Genomic DNA, 26,794 nt, shown 5'->3' with positions numbered 1-26,794 from the left:
GTGGAAAGAGCAGATTCGCATCTGTTTGGGCTTTTGGAAGGAACACAGGGCATGAGGGTTGGGGAAAGTGAGGAGAAAACCTCTTGGCTTACCGACGGAGCAGTCGGGACCCATCCAGTTGGGATCACAGCTGCAGAGGCCCGTATCGGGGAGGTAAGTGCCATGTCCACTGCACTGGTCTGGGCACTGGACCCTCGCCAGCTCACAGTTGAGGCCACCCCAGCCAGGGCTGCAAAGGCATTCTCCATTTACACAGACCCCATGGCTGGAGCATGTAGGATCCAAGCAATCAACTGAAAAAAAAAACAAAGAGGAAAAGTATTGATCACTCATGGGGGATGGGCCATGAAACACCAGTGGTTCACCAATTCCTACCCGCCTGCAAAGCAAATGGAACAGCCCAGGTAGAATACCCATAAAGAATTAAAGACTTTTTCTTTGTTAAAACACCAAATCTCAAACTTGAAGAGAATGTAAAGGAAAAAGGGGGATTTCTCAAGCAGAATCAGGAGGAACCAAATGTAGAGATGTATCATCCAACCTTGAGAACCTTGTACTTAGAAGCATTAGTACCTTATTGAACCACATCAGGGCTTCTGAGACTGGACCATGAATGCTGGTGATGTCTCTACGTGTAATACCAAACCCGATCATCCCTCACTTTTGGAGAGAAAAGTAGAGAGGCTCAGTCTAACTTCACTAATACTTGACTACAGAAGGTACCAAAAGATGAAAAAGAAAACCAGTGACACTCATGCATGAGTCACTTTCCTAATTAAGTTTCACTTAGGCTAAGTCTAAAATTAGTTTTCATTCTCTGAGCACACATCTACTGGAAGAAGTTAGTAAATGTGCAGGATAGAAGAGGTGAAGCTGGGTGTGGAAGTGATCCCAAAGGGGTAACCTTCCTACACATAATCTTAGTAAAATGGATGGGTGAGTCTCTGGCTGTGGCACTGACCTCCCCCAAGACTGTTAGGCTTTATCAGGCGAATTAACGGTCAGATTCCAGTCATTGTTGTTCTTGCCAGTTTCATGGTCTGATTGCTTGGCCATCTTAGTAATCAGAGTGGCTATACATCCAGTAGTGACTTGAAGTTTATTACTCTGGAATCCACTCAAAGTGTTCAATCTTCCACTCAGCACTCAGTGGAGAGCAGTGAGCTGCAAAGGCCAGTTCTCAGGACAGGACTTTTTGTATGAGAATGTGACCCCAAACTTTGGACATCCATCCAGCCTAAGGATGGACAAATAGGGCTTTTTAGAGGAAGGCCAGCGTCCTTAGGTATTCCTAGAAAATGATGCAGTGGCATTTGAACAGAGGGCACTGCACACCGTGGGGTCTGAGTGGTGAACAGTGGTCTTACGTGAGTCTCAGATGGTGCCTTATGGATCAGAGCAATGGTGGGGGGCGGGGTCTTGTCATCTTATTTGACTAAGACATAAACTTCGCTCACTTTAACAGCTTGGAAATCAGGTCTGTTGGCCTAGATTAAAGCCTTTGCTTCTGCCATCAACTGGGGGCACAGCTTGAGGCAGAAATAAGAATTTTCAGCATTAAGAGATGTTTTTTCAGGATCCCACTTGGACCTTCTCAGGAAGACGTTATTTACGGAAATCAGTTCAAAACTATTTGAGCCATGGGGAAGCAAAAGTTGTCATTGTTTTTTTTTTTTTTTTAATCAGGAATACTCTCAAAAAGGTACATTTCAGTGGCTTATTATTAGTTGGAGACATTTATGATGATGTCATTTTCTCTGGTTACAATCACTTTAATGTTGAACTCATTGTCTTGGGGACTATTACTCCTGATGACATGAACCCTTTCTGATATTTTCAAATTTGCTCCATTCAGGAGGGTGGAGCACATCCGATGTAAATGAACTGAAAGATTCAAACACATGGAAGACATTCACAAAGAGGCTGTGCAATGTCTTTAACCTCTCATGCCTCTCACAGTCAAGGGAATACAGTAGGTGCTCAATACATAATTGCTGTGAGGATAAACGGCGGACTTTGCCATAAGCATTTGTTGTTAATGAGACAAATTTCCAGTGTGAAGGACTGACAAGAAATAGAAAAGGGTGCTAACAACGTCTTGCTTTTGGGAAGAATGCTGTGCAATTTGGAATCTGCAAAACATGAACTCATTCATTCAGAATCAATCTTGTCCATATTCTTCTCATAAAAGAAAATCCCAAAGTTCTAGTTTTTCACTCTGTCCCCATTTCAAACACAGCAAAATCAAAATCTACACAAAAATACCTCATGTGCTATGTGCCTCAAAAATCACTCTCCATCTATAATTAGCCACTTAAAATGTTTGGTGAGGTGCCAATAGCTAGGAGTTCTCAAAAAACTGAAAAAAACTATCATATGATCTTTTTCTAAAAGGATGAAATAAAAAGTAATATACCAAAAAAAAAAAAAAAAAAAAAGGAAAAAAATGACACTTTTCTTCCAGATAAATTAGCTTTTGCTTCTCTAGCCTGAATTACAGTATGAAGGAAGGAGGAAAATCCACTGAGATTTATTAGCCCTGGAGTGGAATGTCGTCAAAAGAACCATTTGTTGTATCTAGAAATATGAGATAGGCCTTTCTCAGGTCAGTGAAGCCAGTAAACATGCCCTTTGTGCTCTATAATCATAGCAGCTGATGGAATAACTAAATTCAGACTTTAAGGGGAGCAGTTTCACTATGAATTTTCAATTTGGTTCTAGTTTCATACGATGGTCTCGTGGCCACCTCCTCAGTGTTCCGCAGGCAGGAGGGAGGATGGCATTTTACAAAGCTTTATAAATAGAAACAGTGTTATACTTAAAAGGGGGACAGTGGCCTTTACCAGCTAAGTACCATGTGCCTTATACCACCAGCCCTCTGGCAGCTGAAATCATTAGAACTCATTTAGTCTTGGGCCCTCTGTAGGTTTGACAAAAAAGGGTTGTGAATGCAATTTTTGTCCCTAAGGATAAAAAAGGAGGTCAAGGAGTTTTACAAACAATATGTACTATAACCCCCTGAAGAACCATGAATTACAGTTATGAAGTTAAATGTCATTGAAAAATGACTCAACCATGAAACTGACATGAAAACATGGCCGACTTAAACTAATATGTCAATTCTTCTCTCGTCTCACCTTCCCACTCCCCCAGACACCATCGAGTGAAACCTCACGAATCTGTCCCTTCATTTTCTTGTGCAAATTTGCTAATAGTACAACAATGTTTATGCAGCAGAAATGGAGGATGACAACTATTGATTTCGTGGCCATGGCCATTTCAGGTAAACTGAACGTTATGACTATGATGAATAGCAGAAAGAAAAAAGCCAAATGGAAGAAAAAAGGCTGATCCAGGCCTTCTGACTCCATTTCCTGTTTTGAAAACAGCATATGCATCATCTCGGTTCATTCTTTTGGGGTAGCAGAAATCAACGGAGGCGATTTCATCCTTTCATAATGATCCACGTGGCTTCCTTGTTTTGTTGGACGCTTAATTCATTCTGAACATTTAAATGAGACCAGGTGGGAGAGTGAGAAAGTTGAGAGAGTACTTGAAATCCCACTCATACAGATATGCACAATCTTGACTGGACAGAAAAAATTCTAAGATGGGCAACACCATTGCTCTATCACTATCCTCTTGCCAAATGAGGTACATGCAAAAGGTCGTGTTAACCTTGCTTGTCATATGGTTGGCCTCTCCCATGTCTTCAGCCAATGCAGCTTTGCCTCCTGCAGTCCATTTATCTTTAAGAACTTTAACCTTTCCAACAGGGTTATTAAATCAGCACTTCCTCCATCCAAGCTCCCAATTTGGTTTTATGATGCAGATGGAGGGAGGGAGGCTACCTTTTATTTATTTATTTATTATTTTTATTTTTTTTTGTGGTACGCGGGCCTCTCACTGTTGTGGCCTCTCCCGTTGCGGAGCACAGGCTCTGGACGCGCAGGCTCAGCGGCCATGGCTCACGGGCGCAGCCGCTCGTGGCATGTGGGATCTTCCTGGACCGGGGCACGAACCTGTGTCCCCTGCATCGGCAGGCGGACTCTCAACCACTGCGCCAACAGGGAAGCCCCTACCTTTTATTATAGAGGAAAAATAGAGAGAGAGTTGAGCAAATGAGGATCTGGGGGTGGGGTCACACTTCTGGGCCCCATTAAGGGCACTAGCAGTGATGTATTGGAAAATCTTAGAAGAATAATGTCACAGAAGCTGAGTCTTTGTGGAAATAGTTCTAAAAACTATGAAATGGGAGAAGTCACAAGGGGAGCTTCCGTGTGGGTATCTAAGGGAAAGCCACTGTCATTACTTTGCAGTGAGGGCTGTAATGACTGAGCCAATTCAAAGGGAGGGGAGCAGGCGAGAGATGGAGAGAACCTAGGTTTTTACCTTCCTACTAACTGTGGTTGATTCTTTATAAGGGGAAAAGCAATAGGTGGGCAACTAAAACCATACTCTGGAAGGGCAAATACAGAGGGGGAAGGCTGACAGGCAGCCTGGCCGAGTTCCAGTGCCTTACAGGTCCCAACACCTTGCTACCAAATGACTTCCAGGAGCACTAACCAGAGCAACTAGGACTAGTTAGAGCTGGTTTCCGAACACTTCCGGAGAGGTGCTCTTTCCCTGTATTCCTGTACTTCCTCCCCCAAACCACCGCCCCCCCCCCCCACCCCCAGCTTCCGATCAGGCTTGGTTTGCCCATGTGTGCTAGCGACCACTTCAAAGCACGCTACAGTGAGCTCTTCAGGACTCATCAAATCCCAGCCCTCTCGCCGCACGCCCACTCTCCTCTAAGTCTCTGTGACTGTAGGTAACCAGGATCATTTGCCCTACATGGTGTCTCTAAATGACACAGGTACCTATAGTCTTTCAAGCCTGACTGCCTTCTATTGATATTAATTTTTGCAGAAATATTTACACAGACACATGTGGCTCTGAGATTACCAGGAACAGCTTTAAGGAAAAACAAAAAAAAAAGAAGAGAAAACAGCTTTGGGGAAGGGAGGAGGATTAAGGATTCTTGTGTCTTTTTTTCTGGATACCATAATTCCCAATTCAGAGGACTTTAAATAAAGCAGAAAAAAAGAGGAAGATGGGGAAGGGGAAGGAAGGAAAAGGAAAAGGAAGAGCAGGAAGGGGAGGAAAAGCAGAGGGAGACAGAAGACAGAAAACAAAGGAGAAAAAGCAAAGGAGCTAATTAACATAAAGAAGGGGAAAACAAAACATGTCTTCCAGAGTCAGCTGAGCAAGCCTTCTCTCTTACGTTCTACAGCTTAAGAAGTTCATCACAGCCGAGGGGTTTGAAGGGCAAAATGTTGAAGCTTCCTTTGCACAACGCTGGGCTCACTAGCAAAGGTCCAGGCCTGCAAACGCCTCCCGCCCCCGTGGCTGCCCAGCCCGCCCCTTGGCGCTTACCTTCCTCGCAGTGCTTGCCTTTGAAGCCGGCAGAGCAGACACAGTTGCCATCGATGCAGGAGCCGTGGCCCCCGCAGGAAGGATCGATGCACTGATTCAAGGGCACATCGCACTCCGCGCCTTTCCAGCCGCTGTAGCACTGGCATGTCCCTTTAGAGTACTGTCCATTCCCGCTGCACAGGACGGGGCAGGCGGCTGCAAAGAGCAAAGACAGAGCACCGGGTCACAGAGGATGGGGCTGGGGACAGCGCCTGAAGGGCTGTGTCCGTCTAAGGAGGCTGAGCCTGCCGGGCATCTCGGCTTTGCTTGCAGTGCTCTTGGCTGGGGACTTGGGCCACGGAGGTGCAGAGCCATCTTCAGATAAACAATGACCACCACAACAAAAATGCTACTAATAACAACGAATAAGAACCTACTGCATAGCACAGGGGACTCTCCTCAATACTCTGTAATGACCTGTATGGGAAAAGAATCTAAAAAAGAGTGGATATAGGCATATGTATAACTGATTCACTTTGCTGTACAGCAGAAGCTAACACAACATTGGAAATCAACTATACGCCAATAAAAATGAATTTAAAAAATGCTACTAATAACAGCAGTTACCACCAACTGAATGCTTATTATATGCTGGGCACGGCATAGGATCCTTCACACGCAATTTACTGCTGAATCATCGTGATCACCCAACGAGGTGGGAGGCTAGAATCACGCTCCCATTTTATAGCTGAGGCTCAGATTGGTGAAATTACTTTGCTGGAAATCACAAAGGTCACGAGTAGGGGGGCCCCACTGGAAACCAGGTTGCCTGGACTCTAAGCTGTGCCTTTAACTAAGCTGCATGGACATGCGTGTTGCTGCTGTCAGTAATGCGGATCAGAACCCATTTTGCTGAATATTTTACCCTCAGATTAGTCAACTCCTACTCCTGATGTTTATGTTCATTAAAAAGGAAGGGGAGGGCTTCCCTGGTGGCGCAGTGGTTGAGAGTCCACCTGCCGATGCAGGGGACACTGGTCCGTGCCCCGGTCCGGGAGGATCCCACATGCCGCGGAGCGGCTGGGCCCGTGAGCCATGGCCGCTGAGCCTGTGCGTCCGGAGCCTGTGCTCCGCAACGGGAGAGGCCACAGCAGTGAGAGGCCCGCGTACCACAAAAAAAAAAAAAAAAAAAAAAAAAAATAAGGAAGGGGAGGGCAGGTTGAAGACATGAAACCTCTAGCAGTTCATGTCAGCAGGGACCCTCTTGCCTCTGTTGATAGGAAGAAGGCTGACAATCTGGGGATGGTCAGCAGGGACCCTCTTGCCTCTGTTGATAGGAAGAAGGCTGACAATCTGGGGATGGTCTGGTATGAATTGCCAACAGTTCTTACCAGTTTGGCCTCAACCGTGCCAATACTGCCCATTTGGAGGTCATCAAGAGTGAGATTTTAGTGGTCACCTTCAGACTTTGGACTTTTCACTTCAGGATCAGTTTGTAAAGGGCCTGAATTTCCAACCTGGCTTCCACCATGAGCCTAAAATGAGGGCATGGCTCCAGGCTATGGAACTGGCATTCAGGGACCTTCAGAAATGACCGACAGGGGTGTTTTAACAATTCCTGGTTTACCTGTGATTTGGAATGCACAGGCTCCAAGAATTCTACCGGTACATGTGTGCCTGCAACTGGCACACATGTACCTGTAGAAGACTTAGAATGGTCTCCCCATCCCCTGACGCGATTACATACCTAATTAGATCGCTCCTTAGTAAAGGCCCCATCCACCTTACCGTGCCCCTTTTGTTGTCATGTTCTATTTAGTTTTTATAGTAATTAATTCTCCTTCCGTGTCTAATTTCCCCAAGATACAGTAAGCTACTCAAGGACAAGACTATGTTTATCACTGTTGATTTCCTTCCAGTGTTGCATTCATCAATGTTGGCTTGATTGAGTAAATATGTCTGTTATGTTCCTGACATTCAGGGACTCCCAAGTGGTGCGCGTGTGGGCAAGCACAAAATGGCCATTTATGAAAGGTGTGGAAAGAACAATTTCTAGAGTGGACCTCATGTTGTACATACAATGCCTTTTTCTCGTGAACTGTGTGTGTTGACTGTAATTGACCCTAATTGTAAACTGACATGAAACAAAAACATCTCAACAGCTGACATATGATCGAGGGGCTATCCCCACTCCCATATTCCATTTTAGAATAGTTGTACAAACAACCATTTCCAGTAGAATTCTTATCCTTATGAATCTACCAGAGAAGAAGGATGAGATCAAAAGAGAGAACATCAAAGCTACATGTTAAATTTAGATAAACTCTTTCTAAATGTAGGCAGCACGCCTTCTATTTCCAAGAGATTTGAGCAGAGAGATCTGTAGAGCTGCGACCCATGCTGATTGTCTGAGAGAGGGTAGATGAAAGAGTTTTGAACAAGGGTGCCCAAGATTCAGATTAGAGACCGTGCAAATACCAACAAGTATGAGAAACGATGGGCTTTCTCAAAGTACTGAGAGGGCTTCCAGGACAAAGTAAATTGGTTCCATGTCAGTGCCCCATATGACTCATGCTAAGCTTTAGGTCAGGGAGGGCAAATGAGTGTACATGAGCTACTATTCTCCCTTCCTGCACCTCTGCAGGGGCAGATCATGGCATCTTGTCCTCCTGAGCCTAGGAAGAGCCTAAAAACCTTCAGTGTAGCGCCCTGGCTGGGACTTGGGAGCAGGTGGAGGTGGCAAGAGAAAACTCACTTGCCATTTCTGATCTAGGTAACACTTGTGGGATATCTCCTGGTGGGAAGACTAGAATCAGCATCATTTCTTACCGCACTTCTTCCCTTGCACACTCAAACAGGAAAACAGTAAGAAGCGTGGCTACCCATGCCTAGTGATGAGAGCTGCCAAGGGCTGTTTCTGACATGAGGGTTATATATTGAACTTGTCCTGGATGGCAGAGAAAGTTACATCAAATCACCACCAATGGGCTCCCATTGCACTTTCCTTCCACCCAAAAGGTGGAAGAGGGTAGAACGTAAGGAGGAAACAATTATTGTCCTTATTAATTGATAAAATACAGTTAGGATTATTTACTTTATTCATATTGTAACTGTTTTTCTTCTGTATAGACTCCAAGTGGTGAAAAAAATGGGATTGTCTAGAAGGTAAGAATGGATTTTATTTAAAACCAGGTGCCTGGGAAGTCAAATTTAAAATATGACCTACTTAAATTACTCAGGGAAAAAAAAGGTAGAGAATAGTCAGGTCAGGGAGGTCTCCACATTCTAAATGCAGCCTTCCTTCAATATGTTTGCTGTATGCTCACCAGGAGGGTGGTAGAAAATGAAAAACACTGTGATGTTCTCCAGAAAGCAGGGCGCTTGACAGGTTCTGCTGATGTCACATAACAAAAGCAGAAGGCAGGTTAAAGAAGAACGACGCTCTCTCGTAACCCATTTACCATGGGACAGAGGGCAAGTGTCAGATGAGCGCCTTCCAGTGGTCACTGGGCTGACCTGCACGGAGAACTCCTTCCCTCAGGGTAACTGACTCATCCTCAGACACAACTCAACCCAGAGCATCACAGTATGTAAGGCTCAGCTTGGTTCTCATGTGAGAGGCTGCGTGAGGTGGGGACCTCCTGCATTAATAACTTTTCTTATAGTTTTACTATCACTAAATCTACAAGATTTTTTTTTTAATGACAGGTTATAGGGCAAACAATTCTGACTGCACCTGCCTGGAAGTGATATGGAACACAGGTGGAAAGAATAAGGGTTTCGATGCCAGAATGACCTGGGTTCAAATCCTGACCCATCACTTACCAGCCCTGGGATTTTGACAAGATCACTGTACTTCTCTGAGACCCACTTTCCCCGTCAAAAAATTCTCTCTCAGAGGTGATGGGAACATTAAGTGTGCTAAAATGCCTGAGGACTCAAAACAGTAGCTGACACCTGGTTTGTAATTAACGGATGTTCCCTTACGAAATTCCAAACTGAATCTCCAGACTGACTTCAAGGGTTAATAAAATTAAAAATGCAGTAGGTCTCAAAGGCACACACACACGACCACCACCACCAGAAAAGCATCAAGTAATACTAACAGAAAGACATCATCTTTTTCTTCCCCTAGTCTTCTCTGGTTGTGGGAGGGAGATGGTTCTGGAATCACACGTGGAAAGTTTTATGTCCCCGTCTCTCTCCCCTGTTCCTAAGGCTTTCCAGGAGCACAGCATTGTACATTCAACTTCCTATTTAAAATTAATTAAAATGTTTGCACAAAGTCACTATTCCTGTTTTACTAAATCTAGTAAATGGAAGCTCTAAGACTTGCGCAGAAGAAAAATATGCCACTGCCACTAAGGACTGACAAGTTAACAGGCTTTAGATTCATCTAAATGGCGTAAAGCCCATTTTAATGATCAAGCTGCAGCTTTTTTTTTTTCTCCCCCCCAAAGTTCTCTGTAAGGGATGAAATGAATTGTCAGTGTTATTTACTCAGTGGGAAGTAACAGGACAAGCCACCTGTGTCTGCTGCTTTAAGTTAAAGGGGTCCCACCTACTTGGAGCTTACAGTACAGACACTACCTGGAGAGAAGGTAGAGGGGGTTGAGGAGGCCCAGCCAGCCAGCCAGCCAGACAGACAGACAGAGGGAAAAATGCCTGCAACTTGACAAGTCATTTGTGGGCTGGGCTAGGTATGCGGAGGGACTTTCGAACAATGTGTCTTTTTAAAAATAGGGTTGCCATATGATTCTGCGATCCCACTTCTGGGCATATATCCAGACACAACTATAATTTGAAAAGATACACGCACCCCAATATCCATAGCAGCACTATTTACAATAGCCAAGACATGGAAACCACCTAAATGTCCCTCAACTGATGAATGGATGCAGAAGATGTGGTTCATGTATACAGTGGAATATTACTCAGCCACAGAAAGAATGAAATAATGCCATTTGCAGCAACATGGACGGACCTAGAGATTATCATACTAAGTGAAGTAAGCCAGACAGAGAAAGACAAATACCACATGATATCACTTATACGTGGAATCTAAAACATGACACAAATGAACTTATTTACAGATCAGAAACAGACTCACAGACGCAGAGAACAGACTTGTGGTTGCCAAGGGGGAGGGGAGTGGAGGAGGGACGAACTGGGAGTTTGGGATTAGCAGATGCAAACTATTTTATATAGAATGGATAAACAACAAGGTCCTACTGTATAGCACAGGGAACCATATTCAGTATCCCCTGATAAACCATAATGGAAAAGAGTATGAAAAAGAATATATACATGTATAACTGAATCACTTTGCTGTACAGCAGAAATTAACACAACATCGTAACTCAACTACACTTCAATAAAATTAAAAAACAGAAAACAAATAAGGTGTCTTTTAAAAATGATTCGAAATCTGATAGAAAACCCTTCTGGAAAAGAGACTTGAGAATACTTGAACCTAGTACTCTGGGTAAAGTGTCAAAATCATATTAACAATTGGTTGCCTCGCATCCCCGTTAGTCAATGAACACTTATGAAGAAGCTAATGTGTGCTAGTAGCTGGGTTAGGTGGTGGGGAAAAGGGACAGAGAAACAAAGATGCCTTGAGTCTCCTGAAGCAGTTGAGGATATAATATTTGGATCGTGGAGGTGAGGCAAAGCAAGTTCAGTGTCCTCGAAACCAAAACTGGTGTCCCATCGTCTTTCGAGACTGCGGACGTAGCTTGGTGCTAAGCCGAAGTCAGGAAAGGCGAGTTTTGCTTCTTGCTCCATCCTTGCAATTGACAATCTGTGGGGTTGGCCTGAAAGTGCGTTTGGGTTTTTCCGTAACATCTTACAGTGCGGTGTTAGACACCGTATTTGGCAGACAATAAAGTCTGACCTCTACTGCGCACTATACTCAGAAATAAATCCGATACAGATTAAAGATCCAAATAGAAAAATAAACTACAACAGTATTAGAAAAAATATTGAAGACTAATTTTATTTTCTTGAGAGTGGGATATATAAAAAAGACATCAATTCCAGAAACCAAGAAGATCAGATTTGATCACTTAAAATTTAAATCTTCTACATGATAAAGAAACACCCTAAACAAAACTGAGGGATGAGCAACATTGGGAAAAAATATCTTCTAACATATTTCACAGAATAATGTTTGATGTATGAAATACACAAAGAGCTCTTACAAATCAATAAAAACAGACAAACGAAAACCTGGGCAAAGGACATATAAATATAATTTTACACTGCCAATAAAAGTATGCAAAGATTCTCAGCTTCATTAGCCATTAAATAAGTATAGATAAAAAAATGAGAAATAATCCTTGACTTAGATTTAAAAAGATCTATAGGCTTTTATATGTAGAATGGATAAACAAGGTCCTGCTGTAGAGCACAGAGAACTATACTCAATATCCTATGATAAACCATAATGGAAAAGACTATGAATAAAGAATGTGTATACATATGTACAACTGAATCACTTTGCTGTACAACGGAAATTAACGCAACACTGTAAATCAACGGTACTTCAATTAAAAAATTAAACAAAAAAACAACAAAACAAATCTAAAAGACTGATAACCCTCAACACTGCCATGGCTGAGGGGAAACGGGCTCTGTCACGGTGGGTAGGGGCAGAAATCCAAACTAGTTTCTAGGGGGATCACTTGTCCCTATCTGAAGAGCTGTCTGGCATCCCATGCCCAACGGTGAAGCCTCTCGACGCTGGTGCCTCAGTTTTCCGTCCCTATTCAATGGTCAGGACAAGAAAGGACTGTGTTTTGTAGGAAGAGTGAGGAGGTTGGAAAGCAGAACTAAGGAGCAATGACGGAAGTATAAATGCAAAGATCACCAGGCATTCTGTTCACGATGATTGCCTCTGACCAGAACAGCCACCCACCGCCTTCCTGCCTGGACCACTCAGACACTCTAGTTGGTCTCGGGGGGAGGGGGGCAAGATCCAGCAGGCGCCCCGTGAAGAGAGGAAAGCAAAGGATGCTTCTGACAGACGGGGGCACAGTCCCTGGCTCAGAGGGCCAAAGTTCAGGTGCACCCACTTCCTCATTCCCGTTCTGTCAGATGGCATATTAATAAGCCAGGAAGTGATTCAGGGAAGAATTTCCACAAGGACGAAAAACTCATCAGGTACGTCAGATCTCTGACATTCAGGAGCCATGTGGGGAAAGAAGCACGGGCTGACTTAAGCACGAAAGTATGGATGCTTTAATTAATCCGGGGTGAATTTAATTGCTTTAGTTAAGTGGAAATCGGGTTAAAAATGATGCAGAGCATGCTGGGGTGTGTTAAAAACATGACATATGAGTTGGATGAATCGATAAATTAAAAGTGCACAGATGTTTTAATTAAACCCAGGGAAGTTAACGAAGATCGCAAGAGACTTTTAAGCCTATGATTAATTCAACTCATTTAAAATACCTGTAGAGATATGGGGATGCCTCCATTTTGAGAGTTATAAAAGTTCTCAATCGATAAGTGCTTAAGCTGTTCTTAAAAAAGTTTAAGTTTGTGTGTGTGTGTGTGTGTGTGTGTGTGTGTGACTGAACAGCATTAATTATATAATGAATATTTAAAATTTTCAGGGTACACAGTAAGCTTTTTGCAGCTCAAGTCCAGATTGAAGTAGCTTTTCATTCTTATTATGCTTTAAGCATTGAGACCAGCTTGCAAATTATTTGGTGTCTCGTTATCCACAAGAGTGGGAGCTCCCCCAAGACATGAAGGTCTGTTTATTCACTGCCGTCTCCCCAGCAGGTAGAACAATACCAGGCAGTGTAGGCTTATGAGTTAGCCCGAATTTCCCTTCGTTTTTACCAGCTGTGTAACTATGGACACTATTTTTCACCTCAATTTCCTTATCTTTAAAATGGGACAAAAATTCTGGATGAAAAACCCATGGTGTTTTTAAGAGGATGAAATGAAATAATGTCTGTGAAGTGCCATGTACAATGCCTGGCACATAATAAGAAATCTATAGATTTGATTCTATTATCATTATTTTTATTAGGAGAAAATTGTTCCAAATCATCACATCATAAAGAGACGAGGGGGGAAACACTCTCTTTCCCAGCACCCATCCCAGCTGACCTCTCTAAAGACTGGTTTTTTTCCCCAATACGGAAGTTGTTTTTCTAAAACTGGAGTACTTCCCCACCTCTGTACGCATCACACCTACAGCAAGTTTCTCCGGGGTTAGGCACTCTGCTTTGTAAGACTGTTCCGCAACTTATCTAGTAGTTTAAAAGGGAAACAAGAAGTTTTTAGTCTCAGAAGCGATTTGACTTGGGGGAGGGCTGACTGAGGTAGGTCCTGCCAAGTGATTTATGTTTGGTGATGCAACAAGCCTGGGAAACAGTGGGAGCGGCCACGTTCTAGAGGCATGGACTCACATGAGGGGACCAAATAAAGGGCACTGCAGCTTCCAAACTGGGGAGGCAGGCATCCTCCACACCTGCTTGGCAAGCTGGGGGGAAGTAAGATAAAAGCGGTAATGCTGCTGCCGTTCAGATCTCTCTGGGCCACATGAGAGAAGTCCAAGGGCAACGTCATCCAGGCTCAGACTTGGATGCGCGCATAAGTCATTTGGGGGTGCCGTGAGAGTGAGATTCTGATCCAGAGGGTCTGGCGTGGGGCCTGAGGGTTTGGATATCTAACAAGCACTCCGGGCTGATGCTAGCACCCCAGACCTACTGAATCAGGAACTTTGGGGGGCGGGTGGGGAGAAGCCAGCAAGCTGTGAGTTAACAGGTGATTCTGATACATAGGGTTCTAAAGCCATACCTGGGCTAGTACCTTAACTTCTCTGGGCCTCAGTTTCCTTAGCTGTGAAATGGGGATGATAATGATGCAGGATGTGAGGATGACACAAGATCACTCTGGTTAAACCCTTTGCACAGGGCCCGTCACACACTTTGTGCTGAATATGTGCAGAGGTGCCTTCGCCAAGTGTGGAGACACTTTCTGCAAAGCACGAACCAAGGGCTTGGCTTCAAACCCCACCTCCTGGGTTCTTGCTGCCAAGGAATTCCTGCACGTTTTCTCAGGTCAAGGGTGGGACGAAGGAGAGGTGGGATTCAGCCTCGAACTGCAATGGATCGTGGAATGGCTCCTGTGGGCAGCAGCCATGGCCCCTGGCCTGTCTGCATTACAGGAGATTGCGGGGAGCAGCTGGGGTGGCAGAGGAAGACAGGTGTGAAAGATGGAGGGTCTGAAGGAACATCCTAGGTGGTTCCAGGAAGGACAGGTGGGATCTGATCATCTTTCACTGAGAGAGGTGAGGCCAGCTGTGAAAGGGGAAAGTGGCTTCTTTGCAAAGGATGCTCTGAGGAAAGCATTTCTCGGGTTGTGGAGAGGACCCCTACACCTTTGCAAAGGAGGCTCTGAGGAAAGCATTTCTCGGGTGGTGGGGATGAAGGGGCTTGTCATCTCTCTCCTGAGCGCAGACATCCACTAAGGGGAGGAACTGATGGGGAGACGGGAAAGCAGTGGGGTGGGGGGCGGGCAGTGGAGCCAGCCAGGAGAGTCAGGTGGCTGCGCTGTCTGTGAGGGCTTTGAGAGTGAGTGGTCACTGCCCCCCTTTTAGGGGATCTTCCTGCCAAGTTAGGAAAACCAAGTTAGGGCCATAAGCCTCAGAGTCAGACAGACATGGCCTCAAAATCTAGCCTGCAGTGTGGTCTTCGGCAAGTAGCCTATTTTCTCTAAGTCTCTGTTTCTCCTGTAAAATAGGGATAATAACAATGATTTCAAAGGCTTGTGAAGATTAATGCTGGCTAATGTTTATGGAGCATTTAATACGTGCCGAGCATGGCTCTACATGCTTTACACGCATTTACTTTTTAGTCCTCACGGCAATCCATCAGGTGGTACTGCTACTGCCCCCATTTTATGGATGAGACAACAAGGGCCCAGAGAGGTTAAGTAATTTTCTAAAATGGGAGCAGTTAACTAGAGGAGCATGGATTCAAACCTAGCCAATTCAAACTCTGCAGCTTCCATTCTTCATAGCTTTGTCCTTCTGAGAGGATGCAGGTAAACTGCAGAACAAATGGTATTTCTTTTCTGTAAACTGTTGCTCCTTCATCCTTTTCTTCATTCCTCCATTTCCCCTCCCTCACTTGCTCTCTCCCTTCCTTCATTGAAATTTGTGTCTCGGTGTTGGCTGATTTATCCCTGTGTGATTAATCCAACAAATTTGAATCTTGTTTCCTAGCATTCACTTTGTCTTGTACATTTCCCAGCAATGTTTTCATCTGTATGATCTTTGACCCCTAAATTCAAGCCCCTAGACAGTTAGAGAGCACTTACTATCTCCTGGGTGCCAAACTAGGTGCAGGGAGATACAAAGAAAACGGCTGGAAGCTTGTGATCCAGTGGGAGAAACCGATGTCACCCCCCAGCTAGAACATGGCACGGGATGAAGGGCCACTGCTAAGGTGTCGCCAAGTCCTGTGTGACTGCAGGGTTCCCTCTGTGGGTGCATCAGGGAGGTGGTGACCTGGGAGCTTGGTCCTCAAGGATCAGCAGCAGTTTGATAGGAAAGTTTGGGAAGGATGAGAACATTCCAGCCAAGAAAATGGCATGAGTAGAGAGGAAGAAGCAGGGCCGTGGTGTCTATGAGGGACAAGTAGCTGGAATCTATGGTGTATGGGACTTAGTGGGAGATGGTGCCAAAGGAGCTCAGATCATGGAAGACCCTGAACCTCATTCTAAGAAATATGTTATTTATTCTCAGCCTATGGCCCCTGACCACCAGCATCAGGGCCCTACTGGAGGATAATTAAAAATGTGCATGAGCCTGAGCTACACACCAGTCCTACTGCTTCAGAACCGGCTGGCATGGGGGAAGAGCCTGGGAGTATGCATTTATAACAATTTCCCCAGCTAAATGTCTTTAAACCAAAGATTGACAACCATTGTGGGAGGCAACTGGGAGCCACTGTAGGTGTTTGGGGAGAGCAGTGTCATGCTCCTAAGAGCTCTGGGAGAACGCCACTGGTGGTGAGTAGGAGAAATGCCATCAGGGAGAGCTGGTGGCCAAGTGAACAGGGCAGTGGCTGTGAGGATAGGAGAACAATGGGTTGAAGGTCGATGAAATAGGAGTTGGCAAATGATAAGATGAGGGAGGTGATAGGATGTCCCAGCTTGTGGGGCTGGGAGGACAGTGGCTCAGAGCAACAGGCTCCGATGTCAGACAGACTTTGTTTCAAATGCCTGCTTTGCCACTCTCTACCTAGTAAACCCTAGTTTCCTCTCCTTAAGCTTTCTGGGGTTCAAACCCAAATCCTAGTGTGCAGCTGCCACGCAAACTTGCAAAGCACGTCTTCCTTACACCTCACATCTTCTGAGGTGAATCCATCTCATGGCTGGTCTAGCGTTAAGAGGGCAGGCCAAACTGCTTGGTTTGAATCCTAGTAATACTGCTTCTGAGCTGAGTGATTTTTGAGCATGTCACTGAACCTCTCTGTGTTTCATTTTCCGCCTCCGTCAAAGGGGATCATAGTCATCTATAAAATAGGACAATTAATGATTCAGTGAGATAATTATGCAGTTGCTCGGTGCAGTGGTTGGCTCATAGTAAAAACTCGATACATGTCAGCAACGATGACGACGATGACGATGATTTGACTTTTGTGCTAGCACTTGGCCGAGAAGGACTGAGTAGTGGGTACGTTTGCCAGGTAATGGGAGAAAACTGGCAAGATCCCCATTCTGTCTTTTCAAGGCTCCACACAAACCGGGTAGGAGCGGAGACCAACCCCCCCAGAAAGAAGACTTCACGTTCCCGTGGTCGTGGCATTTCTGGGCCGCCCCTGACAGCTGATCAGCAGCGGGCGTTGTCGTTTCTAATCGCTATTAAACACGCATTACCGAACGAGGAAGGCTCTGGTGTGTTAAGTTTCTACTGCAGGTTGGGGCCTTAAGCTCAGCACCAAGTGTGCCATCTGAGAAGCCAGTGTCAAAACAAGATCGTCAGAAGCCTTGGATGTCTTCTGAAAGGCAAAGCTGCTTTACACGCGACCCAAGGAAGCATCTTAAGTCATTGAGAGACCTTTCAATAAAAGTCAATGAAAGAAAAAGGAATCAGAGTTAAAAAGCATCTAGCCCACAGCAAATAGCATAGAAGTATAGTAATGAGAAAGTCATGCAAGGGGATTAGTAATAACAGAAAAAAACATAAACTAAACAATAACTGAATCATGAGCACGGTTCTAGCTGGACAAGAGGGGCACCTGATGGAAAATGGTACGAGTTATAGGGAAAGAAATGCCATCTCTCCTCAGGCTCTGAATCTGAACAGATTGTTTATTGCATTAAACAATTAATGAAATTCTATGCTAGAAGACACTATTTAGTGTAGCTCCTTTACCAGACTCTCCCCCCGTGGAATTTTCTTCACGTTCCCCGATACTAATTGACTATTTTCATAGATCCACACTTCGTTGCTTCATGAGCTTCCTTATCGTCTCCTTAATAACATCTATAATAGCATTCAGAGCCCACAACCCAGCATTTTGGACTTAGGCTTCCATTTCCCACTTACTTATCACGTGCATCCATCAGACGGGAAGCTCTCAGAAGGCAGGCCCTGGCGTTCTGGCCCATCATTGTATCTCTGGTGCTTAGTGCAGGCATATGATAAGCGTTTGCTGGATGCACGAATAAGTTTGGTCCCCTTGACTGATTTGGAACAAGGTGTTAGAACCCTCATACATTCTTCTGGGGTGAGGGTCAGTTCCACTTTGACATCTGAGCCCCTCGGAGCCCCCGGTTTGGTGGGGGCTGAGGAATGAATGCCCTGCAAATTCATGCCGACTGCTTCCTCCATTCACTGCGGGGATGTCGTCAGATGCCTGATGCAGACTGTCAGGTTTATCAGGAGACAAGGAGCTGTCGTCTGCACCGCACATCTGAGGGCACGGGAGGTGCAGCACGAGGTCAGGAGAGTAAATCCGCGTTTCTGTCACTCGGACATACACCCGGCCGCTCGGATGTGATGGGAATGTGGCGAATTCTCCCTCTGGCAGGAGGGCCTGAGTATGCCGGCTGCCTGCAGTAGCAGAAACTGGCAGACCCGAGGCATCCTGGGCACAGCTGGCAGTGCAGGAACAAAGGGGAATGCGAGTTTGTGATGCGGGTGGACCTGGGCTCGGGACCTCCTAAGGGCTTTTATCAAGAAAGAAGGGACATGATTGTGGGCCACGGCCGGGAGATGGCATGCACTGTTCAGGGTAGCAGGGGCCTCGGGACCAGCTGTCTCTCCTCTCTGCACTTGCTAGCTCGATTACCTCACCCTGGCTGCTCCAGGTCACTCCCTGCTAACACCTACGAGCTTCCTGGGCTCAAAAGTTGTTTGTGAGTAGCAATGTGTCATAGTCACTGACAGACTGTGCTGGACCAACGGGATACGGCCACCCAAGCATCTCTGCCTTACGCGTGAGGGGTGAGGGGAAGGTACACACACGCTCACACCCGCAACCACACATACCCTCACACACACAGCCCCATTTGAATCTTTTTCTTGTTAAAGATCAGAAATGCATCTTTGATAGGACTCACTGAGGAGGGCATAGCATCTTGTGAAAAATGCATAACCTCCATCTAATCACGAGTAAACATCAGACAAACCCGCATCCAGGGACAAGCTAAAAAATACCTGACCAGTACTCTTCAAGACGGTCAAGGTCATGAAAGACAAGAAGAGAGAGAGGAGCCCTCGCAGACTGGAGGGGACTAAGGAGACATGACAACTAAACACAATGTGGGATCTGGACCAGAAAAAAAAAGGGCAAAATAGGAAACAAGTCTGTGAATTAGTCAATAGCATCGATCAATGTTAATTTCCTGGTTTCACTAACTGAACTTTGATAATTTAAAATGTTGACATTAGGGGAAGCTGAGTGAACTCTGGGAACTCTATGTGCATTTTTGCAACTTGACTGCAAGACAAAAATGCTTTTAATATAAAAAGCTGAAAATATTGGGGGGGTGATGGTTAAAATAGGATTTATCTCACATTGTTGATATGAGAACAGATAAGATAGTATGTATTATGTACTTACACAATGCCTGGTACATCTTTAATACGTAATAACTATTAGTTGTTGTTAAAACTATCCGAAAAGGAGGCTTAACTGACCACAAGTAAATGAGGAGCTAATCATTAGGTTTACCCATTTGAAGCTGGTAGAGTTAAATCTGTGTGCCTATTTTTACTGGGTGCTCACTATATCACACAGGTGTAGGTAGTGAATTTTGTTATTTTCAGGAGCCCATACTTACGAGATGAGATGCTCAAGGCTTGAATTTATCTGGGAGCCAGGCTGCTTCACATGTGCTGTATATACAGTAGGACCCAATTTGGGGATTCTTGATGTGAAATGAATGTGTGAGAAGCTGACTGGGATTGATTGCTCAGGGCAGTGCAAAGATTCCTTTCTCGAATGCAAATCAAAACTCCAGTGAGGTATCACCTCACACCAGTCAGAACAGCCATCATTAAAAAGTCTACAGATAACAAATGCTGGAGAGGGTGTGGAGAAAAGGGAACCCTCCCACACTGTTGGTGGCAATGTAAATGGTGCAGCCACTATGGAGAACAGTATGGAGGTTCCTCAAAACACTAAAAATAGAGTTGTCATATGAGCTGGCAATCCCTCTCCTGGGCCTATATCCGGACAAAACTGTAATTCAAAAAGATACATGCACTCTATGTTCATAGCACACTATTTACAATAGCCGAGACATGGAAAAAATCTAAATGTCCCTCAACAGACGAATGGATAAAGAAGATGTGGTATATATATACACACAATGGAATATGACTCAGCCATAAAAAAGAATGAAATAATGCGATTTGCAGCAACATGGATGGACCTAGAGATTAACATACCAAGCGAAGTAAGTCAGAAAGAGAAAGACAAATACCATATGATATCACTTACATGAATCTAAAATATGACACAAATGGACATATCTACAAAGCAGAAACAGACTCACAGACAGAGATCAGACTTGTGGTTGCCAAGGCAGAGGGGGAGGTGGGGAAGGGATGGATTGGGAGTTTGGGATTAGCAGATGCAAACTAGTATATATAGGATGGAAAAACAACAAGGTCCTACTGTATAGCACAGGGAACTATATTCGGTATCCTCTGATAAACCATAATGGAAAAGAATATGGAAAAAAAATATAAAACTGAATCACTTTGCCGTACACCAGAAACCAATACAACATTGTAAATCAATTATACTTCAATAAAATTTTTTATAAAAGGGAAATACTCCTTTCTCAGTAGATTTAAAGGTGGCACTAACATTTCCTATTTATTGCAAGGGATTCCAATTTTCTCTTTTTTAACTTTTCATTTTGACCTGAGTCCTTTTAAAATAAATTCATCTGTGTAAACCTAATGGGTAGACTTAAAGAAATATATGAAGGAAATAAAAATTCTGATGGCCCACGAATTTGGCAACAAACATAGAGGTGGTACATGAAAGAGCAAAGTGTGGGAAACAAGGGTTTAGAGGGTTTCCAAACACCGTCATTGTTAATGAAGTAGCTTAAATTTCAAAAATACTAAGGAAGCAACGTCTTTAGGGCAAAGCGGTAGAAGCTTACTCCTGACATTCTTAAGCCAACTTTGCCAAGAATAAATGGGGAAACAAGGAGAAAGCAATTTTAATCTCTAAACGCTTCAATTTTGTCTGCTGTAGGCATCAACAGCTGAATTAAAATATACAAGTTCAGAGGCCGATTTCAGGAACAGCTTTGAGTGTGCAGGAGGAACTGCTCTGAACAGCCACTCGATATTTGTTTCGTGAGGATCAATTATATACCATGGCTAATGCACGCTCAGAGCGTGCGCCTGGCCACAGTACAGGTGGTAAATGCAAAACGCACACCGAGAGGCCTTTTAAGCAGCTAAATGCACACCCCATTACAGATCCATAATGCAGAATGGACGCTCATCTGCAAATGGATCGAGAGTGAAGAGTTCTTAAATGGCCGGGGTACTTAGGGCTGAAAGGCTGATCCCTGGATGTGCAGTCAGAGCACACACGGTTTTGGGGATTAATAATACATTGATGTGTGTCAGTGTTAATATACATTTACAGCTCACAGGCCCTGCAGCTGAGGGCTCAGCCCATTTGCAGCCACAGATAAAAGGACTATTCTGTCCTTCCTCTCATTAAGGCCTTCACTCCTAGGAAATTAGATTACGCGAGGAAAGCCATTCGAATGCTACTGAGGTTTTCCCTCCTTTAAAGCCTTCGTTCTGAAAAGTACATGGCAACCGTGCGGCAGGGTGTCACCTACCTGCCTCAACAGAGCCCTTCAGAACCGGAGCAAAGGGCTGGCTGCGAGGAACACCAGGCTCCAGTGTCTGCTTGGGCACGTGTCCACGTGCCCCCGGGCAGAGCGTGCCAAGGTGCAAAGCAGCCAAGGGAACGGTCCGGTGGCTGCGTGCTCTCTTCTCCTTTTGTGTCTGACAGGTTTACCAAACCTTCATGAATGTATCCATAGGTGGTGTCATCTAGGAATGAGTCTCACACACGCGCAACCAAATCCAGAACTTCAGGCACTTAAAAGAGTCCTAGTCACTGATCAGTCAGCATTCAGAAGGATGGGCATCGCAAATCTTTGAAATACTGTGAGTGTCTGAAATACGATTTCCCCAAGCCATTGTGATTTAGCTTTTCCAGAGCGGCTTGACTAATGACTGCCTCTCTCTCAGAACGTCAAGGTAGGATGGTCTTTTAATGAGAAGCACAGAAAAGGATGAAAATATTATATGAATATATAAGTAAATATACTATGACCTATGTAAATAAAAGATGGTAAAACTAAACCCTCCGAGGGCTCACAGTATGTTCTGCTAAGAGCTTGGGGTGTGTTCTTGCATTCCATCCTCACAATGAATTTAGGAAGGAATTCCCCACTTTCCCAGAGGAGGAAACGGAGCTTCAGAAATGTTAGATCACTTGTTCAAGATCACAGAGATCCTGAATGGCTGAGCTTGGGATTGGAACCCAGGAATGCCTGACTCCTGAGCAAGGGCCTGGAACCTCTCCATCACTGTTTTTCAGACTCACTGGCGGGTGGGGAATCAGCGTAGTCAGTGTATTTCATTTATAAAAAGTGAAACGGTACAGAATAGAAAAGAAACATGAAGTGCTGTTTGTGAAAGTCTCATTTTAATTTTACGGTTGTATTTATCTAGAATGTATACCTGTGTGTGTGTGCGCACATACCATGTCTAAGAAGTGTGAGAAAGTCTGCTCTCCACTGCACTCGCCTCTGATCGCACTGCTTGAAGGTCAGGCTCAAGGTCTCCTGCTGGCTAGGCAGGCAGCCCTAAGTCCTCTGTTCTTGTGAGAGTCATTTTCTTTCTTATAATACTTTCCCCCCAAGAATCCCAGGGCCCCCATCATCCTGTGCAAAGCAGTGTAGATAAATTAATAATACAATTTAAAACCAATTCAGCCAAGATAAATAGCACTCCCCAGATTAAGAGCATAGCTGGCCAGAATGAATGAAATTTACTAACCCTGAGATGCTTAATCTTCCATTTCATGGACGTTAATGATTATAAGAAAGGAGTGATGGTAATTCACTTCTGCTTTTACAGGAAATCTAACCATCTCATTTTTAGCAAGTCTTTCTTCTCAGCACACCTCAATGGCAAGGATCCCTGCCCTGCTCTTACAGGTATATTGGCCAGTTGTCATACGTCGAAGTCTACTCTTTGCCAAAGCATTAGGACGTGTAGCATGCACGGGTTTACAAGATATCCCAGTGGAATTTGCTGGGGAGGCTACTTTGGTGCCCCTTCTCCCACCCCTTTTTGAGAAGCCTATTTTCTATTTTCCAGTCATAGCAGGGAAGTGGTGGTAAATACCTTTAGCACAGTCTACTCCTAGAAATCCTGGAAAGCAGTGACACAGCCCGGACACACATTCGCCATTCCCATGGCAGTTACGTGGACAGTCCTGCACTGAATCTGAAAAAGAGAGAAATTGAACAATTACTTTTTTCTCTGCCTGCTGGTGAAGCAATTTAATAGTCAGCCATCCACTGTTTTTCAGGAGCAGCGGTAGTAACCTCAGGTGCCTACAGAGGACCGGTAGGGAGAAGTGAGTGAAGGAGGAGAACAGGGATGGGTGGGGACTAGGGCAACTTGAACAACGCATGGATGTAACCACTGCTCTCCGTGTGATTAGCCCAGGCAGGAATATGGGGCTAATACTGCTGCAATTTTTGCTTTTTCAAAAGAAACTACTTATCTGGATTTAAAAACTACAATTTTCCAAGACTGAATGCTGGCAAGTTTTTAAACACTGTAAGCCCCACCCTGCCCCAGTATCATCCTGTCAATCTGAGATTTGGTCTGAGATGTGGGATATCAGCTTTTAGCCTTAGGGATAGAGAGTGATTCTCCAAATGACAGTGGTGGCTCCTGATCTCAGATTTACAGAGTAAAAAAATCCCCTGCGTTAAAGAAAGAGAAGTCGAAATACGTAAGACTGATCAATTTTGGCATGACTTGGGGATTCATGAAGTAGTAGGTTTGGGGTGGTACAAAAGGTCTTTTATGCCTAGCTTTTTGCAGATCTTATTTTTCATGAAAATCAATTAGTTCACCCTTGTTCTAACCTGTATAGCCATCTTATTTCGTGATTTACCTTGCTATGTGTACTCTCAAGTAATGCCTTCAAAGGGATAATTCTGGAATCTTTTCATGTTGATTTGGGTCTGCACAGAAGGAGTCATACTCTTTTAAAATTATGATTATTATTAACCTAATTTTGCCTTACATTCAAATAAACACATTTAGACTTTCAGGTTCTAAACTACTAAGATGATCAAAAGCCACTATGCCCCAAAGATGACATGACACAGTCCTTGGGGAGCTGGGGACATTGGCTTGGTGATATGCATGAAAGACTAGGAAGTCTAATTGTCCCTAATGGAGTCACCTGTGAATGGTAAGGGAGGTTTTCCTTTAAACCGAATTTCCCATTTATTCCCACTCTGGACTGAAAAACCAACCCACGCCGTAGTGCTTTCTTTCTATAGTGCTTCACTTCTCAGCTCTCTTCTGCCAGAATCCGGGTGTGGTTGGTTTCCGGCACTAGGAGAACTCAATCAGTGTATCTGCTTTTTCAAAATCAGTATTGAGCCAATTTATTTTCTTCTTCTCCTTTTTTTTTTTTGGCTGCATTGCGTGGCTTGAGGATCTTAGTTCCCTGACCAGGGATTGAACCCGAGCCCTCAGCAGTGAAAGCACAGAGTCCTAACCACTGGACCGCCAGGGAATTCCCAAGCCAATGTCTTTAGTGTCTAACAATGATCACTGCAGGCTCAACTCCCTGAGGTTGGCACAATAAAGGTGGGCTGAGAAGCATCTAAGTAGCTATCGATTTGTTTCATCTATTCACCCTCCGTTCCTTCTTTCATTCAAAAAGCATTAGGTTGAATCATATGAAGTAGCTGCTTTTGCAGGTCAAAAAGCAATTTCACATGATGTTAGGAGACAATTTGCCACGGGTGTCCTGTGTTCCTGAGTGTCTTATGAGCAGAGGCACTGACTCCTTAGCTCTGGACTATCTTTTTCTAAAGGCTGTCTGTACAGTGAACAGCCTTGGGAGATAGAGACAGTGTCTGTCTCCAGAGCAAAGGGCAAGTTTAGTTACTGTCCAGTATAAATAAAGATAATGTCTCCCTCTGGAGAAAAGAATGAGCAGGCTCACCGCCCATTTGGAGACTCAAGGACAGTAAATTCAGAGTTTCTCTCCTGTCATGTAACCCACTCACTGCCTGTGTAGGTAACACCTGGCTCTGTTTGTGTTGCCCTGTGGGGACTGGGGCTTGGAACTGGCACATATGTTGATACTGTGGATATTACATTGCTCCGAGGAATAAAGTCTTTTGTCTCTGACCCAGGAGCGCCTCCTCTTCTGATAACATCAATGAGACTGTGGCCGGCTACTGTGTGAGCTGACAATTACGGTGAGATCTCAGACCTGTCACAGTCCTTGACATAGGGTTTACTTTTTTTTTTTTTTTTTTTTGCGTTACGCGGGCCCCTCACCGCCGTGGTCTCTCCCGCTGCGGAGCACAGGCTCTGGACGCGCAGGCTCAGTGGCCATGGCTCATGGGCCCAGCCACTCCGTGGCAGGTGGGATCTTCCCGGACCGGGGCATGAACCCGTGTCCCCTGCATCGGCAGGCGGACTCTCAACCACTGCGCCACCAGGGAAGCCCGGGTTTACTTTATTAACTGAGCAACTGTTATATGCAAGGCACCCTACAAGACATTGGTGAATACATTGGTGACTAAGACAGACACAGTCCCTGCCCTCACAGAACTTCCACTGTCACAGAGAATACAGGCCAAAAAAAAATTATCAAATCAAATAAAAATTGTGATATGTGCTTTGAAGAGAACAGGACACTGTGACGGGGAGTAAGAGGTGGAAGCTACTGAGAAAGGACAGTCAGGGAGGGCATCTCTATTCTATGCAGGTGACATATAAGGGTGAGCTGGAACAGCCAGGTGAAGAGTATTCCAGGCAGGGGAATACCCTGGCGGTCCAGTGGTTAGGACCCTGTGCTTCCACTGCAGTGGGCCGAGGTTTGATCCCTGGTCGGGGAACTAAGATCCTGCAAGCCTCGCAGCGTGGCCACAAAAAAAAAATAAAAAAAAATAAAAAAGCAAGCAAGAAAGAGTATCCCAGGCAGAAGGAAGAGCTGATGATGCAAAGGCCCTGAGGTGGAAAACGGCAGAACTGAATCCCACGTGGCTGGAGGGTAGCTAAAAAGGAAGAGAGTGACCTAAGATGAGTCTGGAGAAACCCAGATCATCTAGGGCCCTGGAGACCATGTGGATGAGTTAAATTTTATTCTGGGACCAGTGGGAGCAAGCGAAAAATTTTCAACAGAAACATGACATCATCCAGCTTGCATGTTCAGAAGTCACTCGGACAGCAAAGTAGAGCTAGGTTCTCACTGAGCATCTGGGTCTGGGGATGCTTTGGTGGAAATCTCCCTGTTCTCCAACCTAACATCCTCAGAGACAGAGCATCGAAGACAGGAAGCTCTTTGCTACCACAGTCCCAGGGAAAAGGACTAAAGTCTTTGCATAGGCTCTGTGCTGGGCTGGAAGGCCTCCTTGCCCTTTAGCTGAGGTATTTATCCTTAAGTCTCAGTTTAGAAAACATTTAGCTTCTAGGCGTCTTCCTTCCCTACTGCCCTCAACCTGGGTTTTGTACCCTCCCTTTCCTCTATCTTCCCCTAATTCCTATAATTGTCTTTTTACCTATCTGTCTTCTCTCATCAAGCTCCATGAGGAAGAGACCAGA

The 26,794-nt window shown here is 44.7% G+C and overlaps 1 protein-coding gene across 1 annotated transcript in view; it reads right to left on the bottom strand.

The window, feature by feature from the left end:
• TENM2 (teneurin transmembrane protein 2) overlaps positions 1 to 26,794 on the bottom strand; it is a 465,471-nt gene that overhangs the window by 163,344 nt on the left and 275,333 nt on the right. Inside the window, exons 9-11 of the mRNA XM_089909643.1 lie at positions 23,333 to 23,434; positions 5,419 to 5,613; positions 93 to 293 (exon numbers count right to left, since the gene is read on the bottom strand). Coding sequence (XP_089765769.1) covers positions 93 to 293; positions 5,419 to 5,613; positions 23,333 to 23,434 — 498 coding nt within the window. The remainder of the gene's footprint in view (positions 1 to 92; positions 294 to 5,418; positions 5,614 to 23,332; positions 23,435 to 26,794) is intronic.

Source organism: Delphinapterus leucas, chromosome 3 (genome assembly GCF_059928025.1).
Source record: "Delphinapterus leucas isolate spDelLeu-1000000601 "Yukka" chromosome 3, BTC_Dleu_Yukka2, whole genome shotgun sequence".
Classification (NCBI taxonomy): Eukaryota; Metazoa; Chordata; class Mammalia; order Artiodactyla; family Monodontidae; genus Delphinapterus; species Delphinapterus leucas.
The sequence above is the reverse complement of the archived record's forward strand: the minus strand, read 5'-3'. Positions and strand labels throughout refer to the sequence as shown.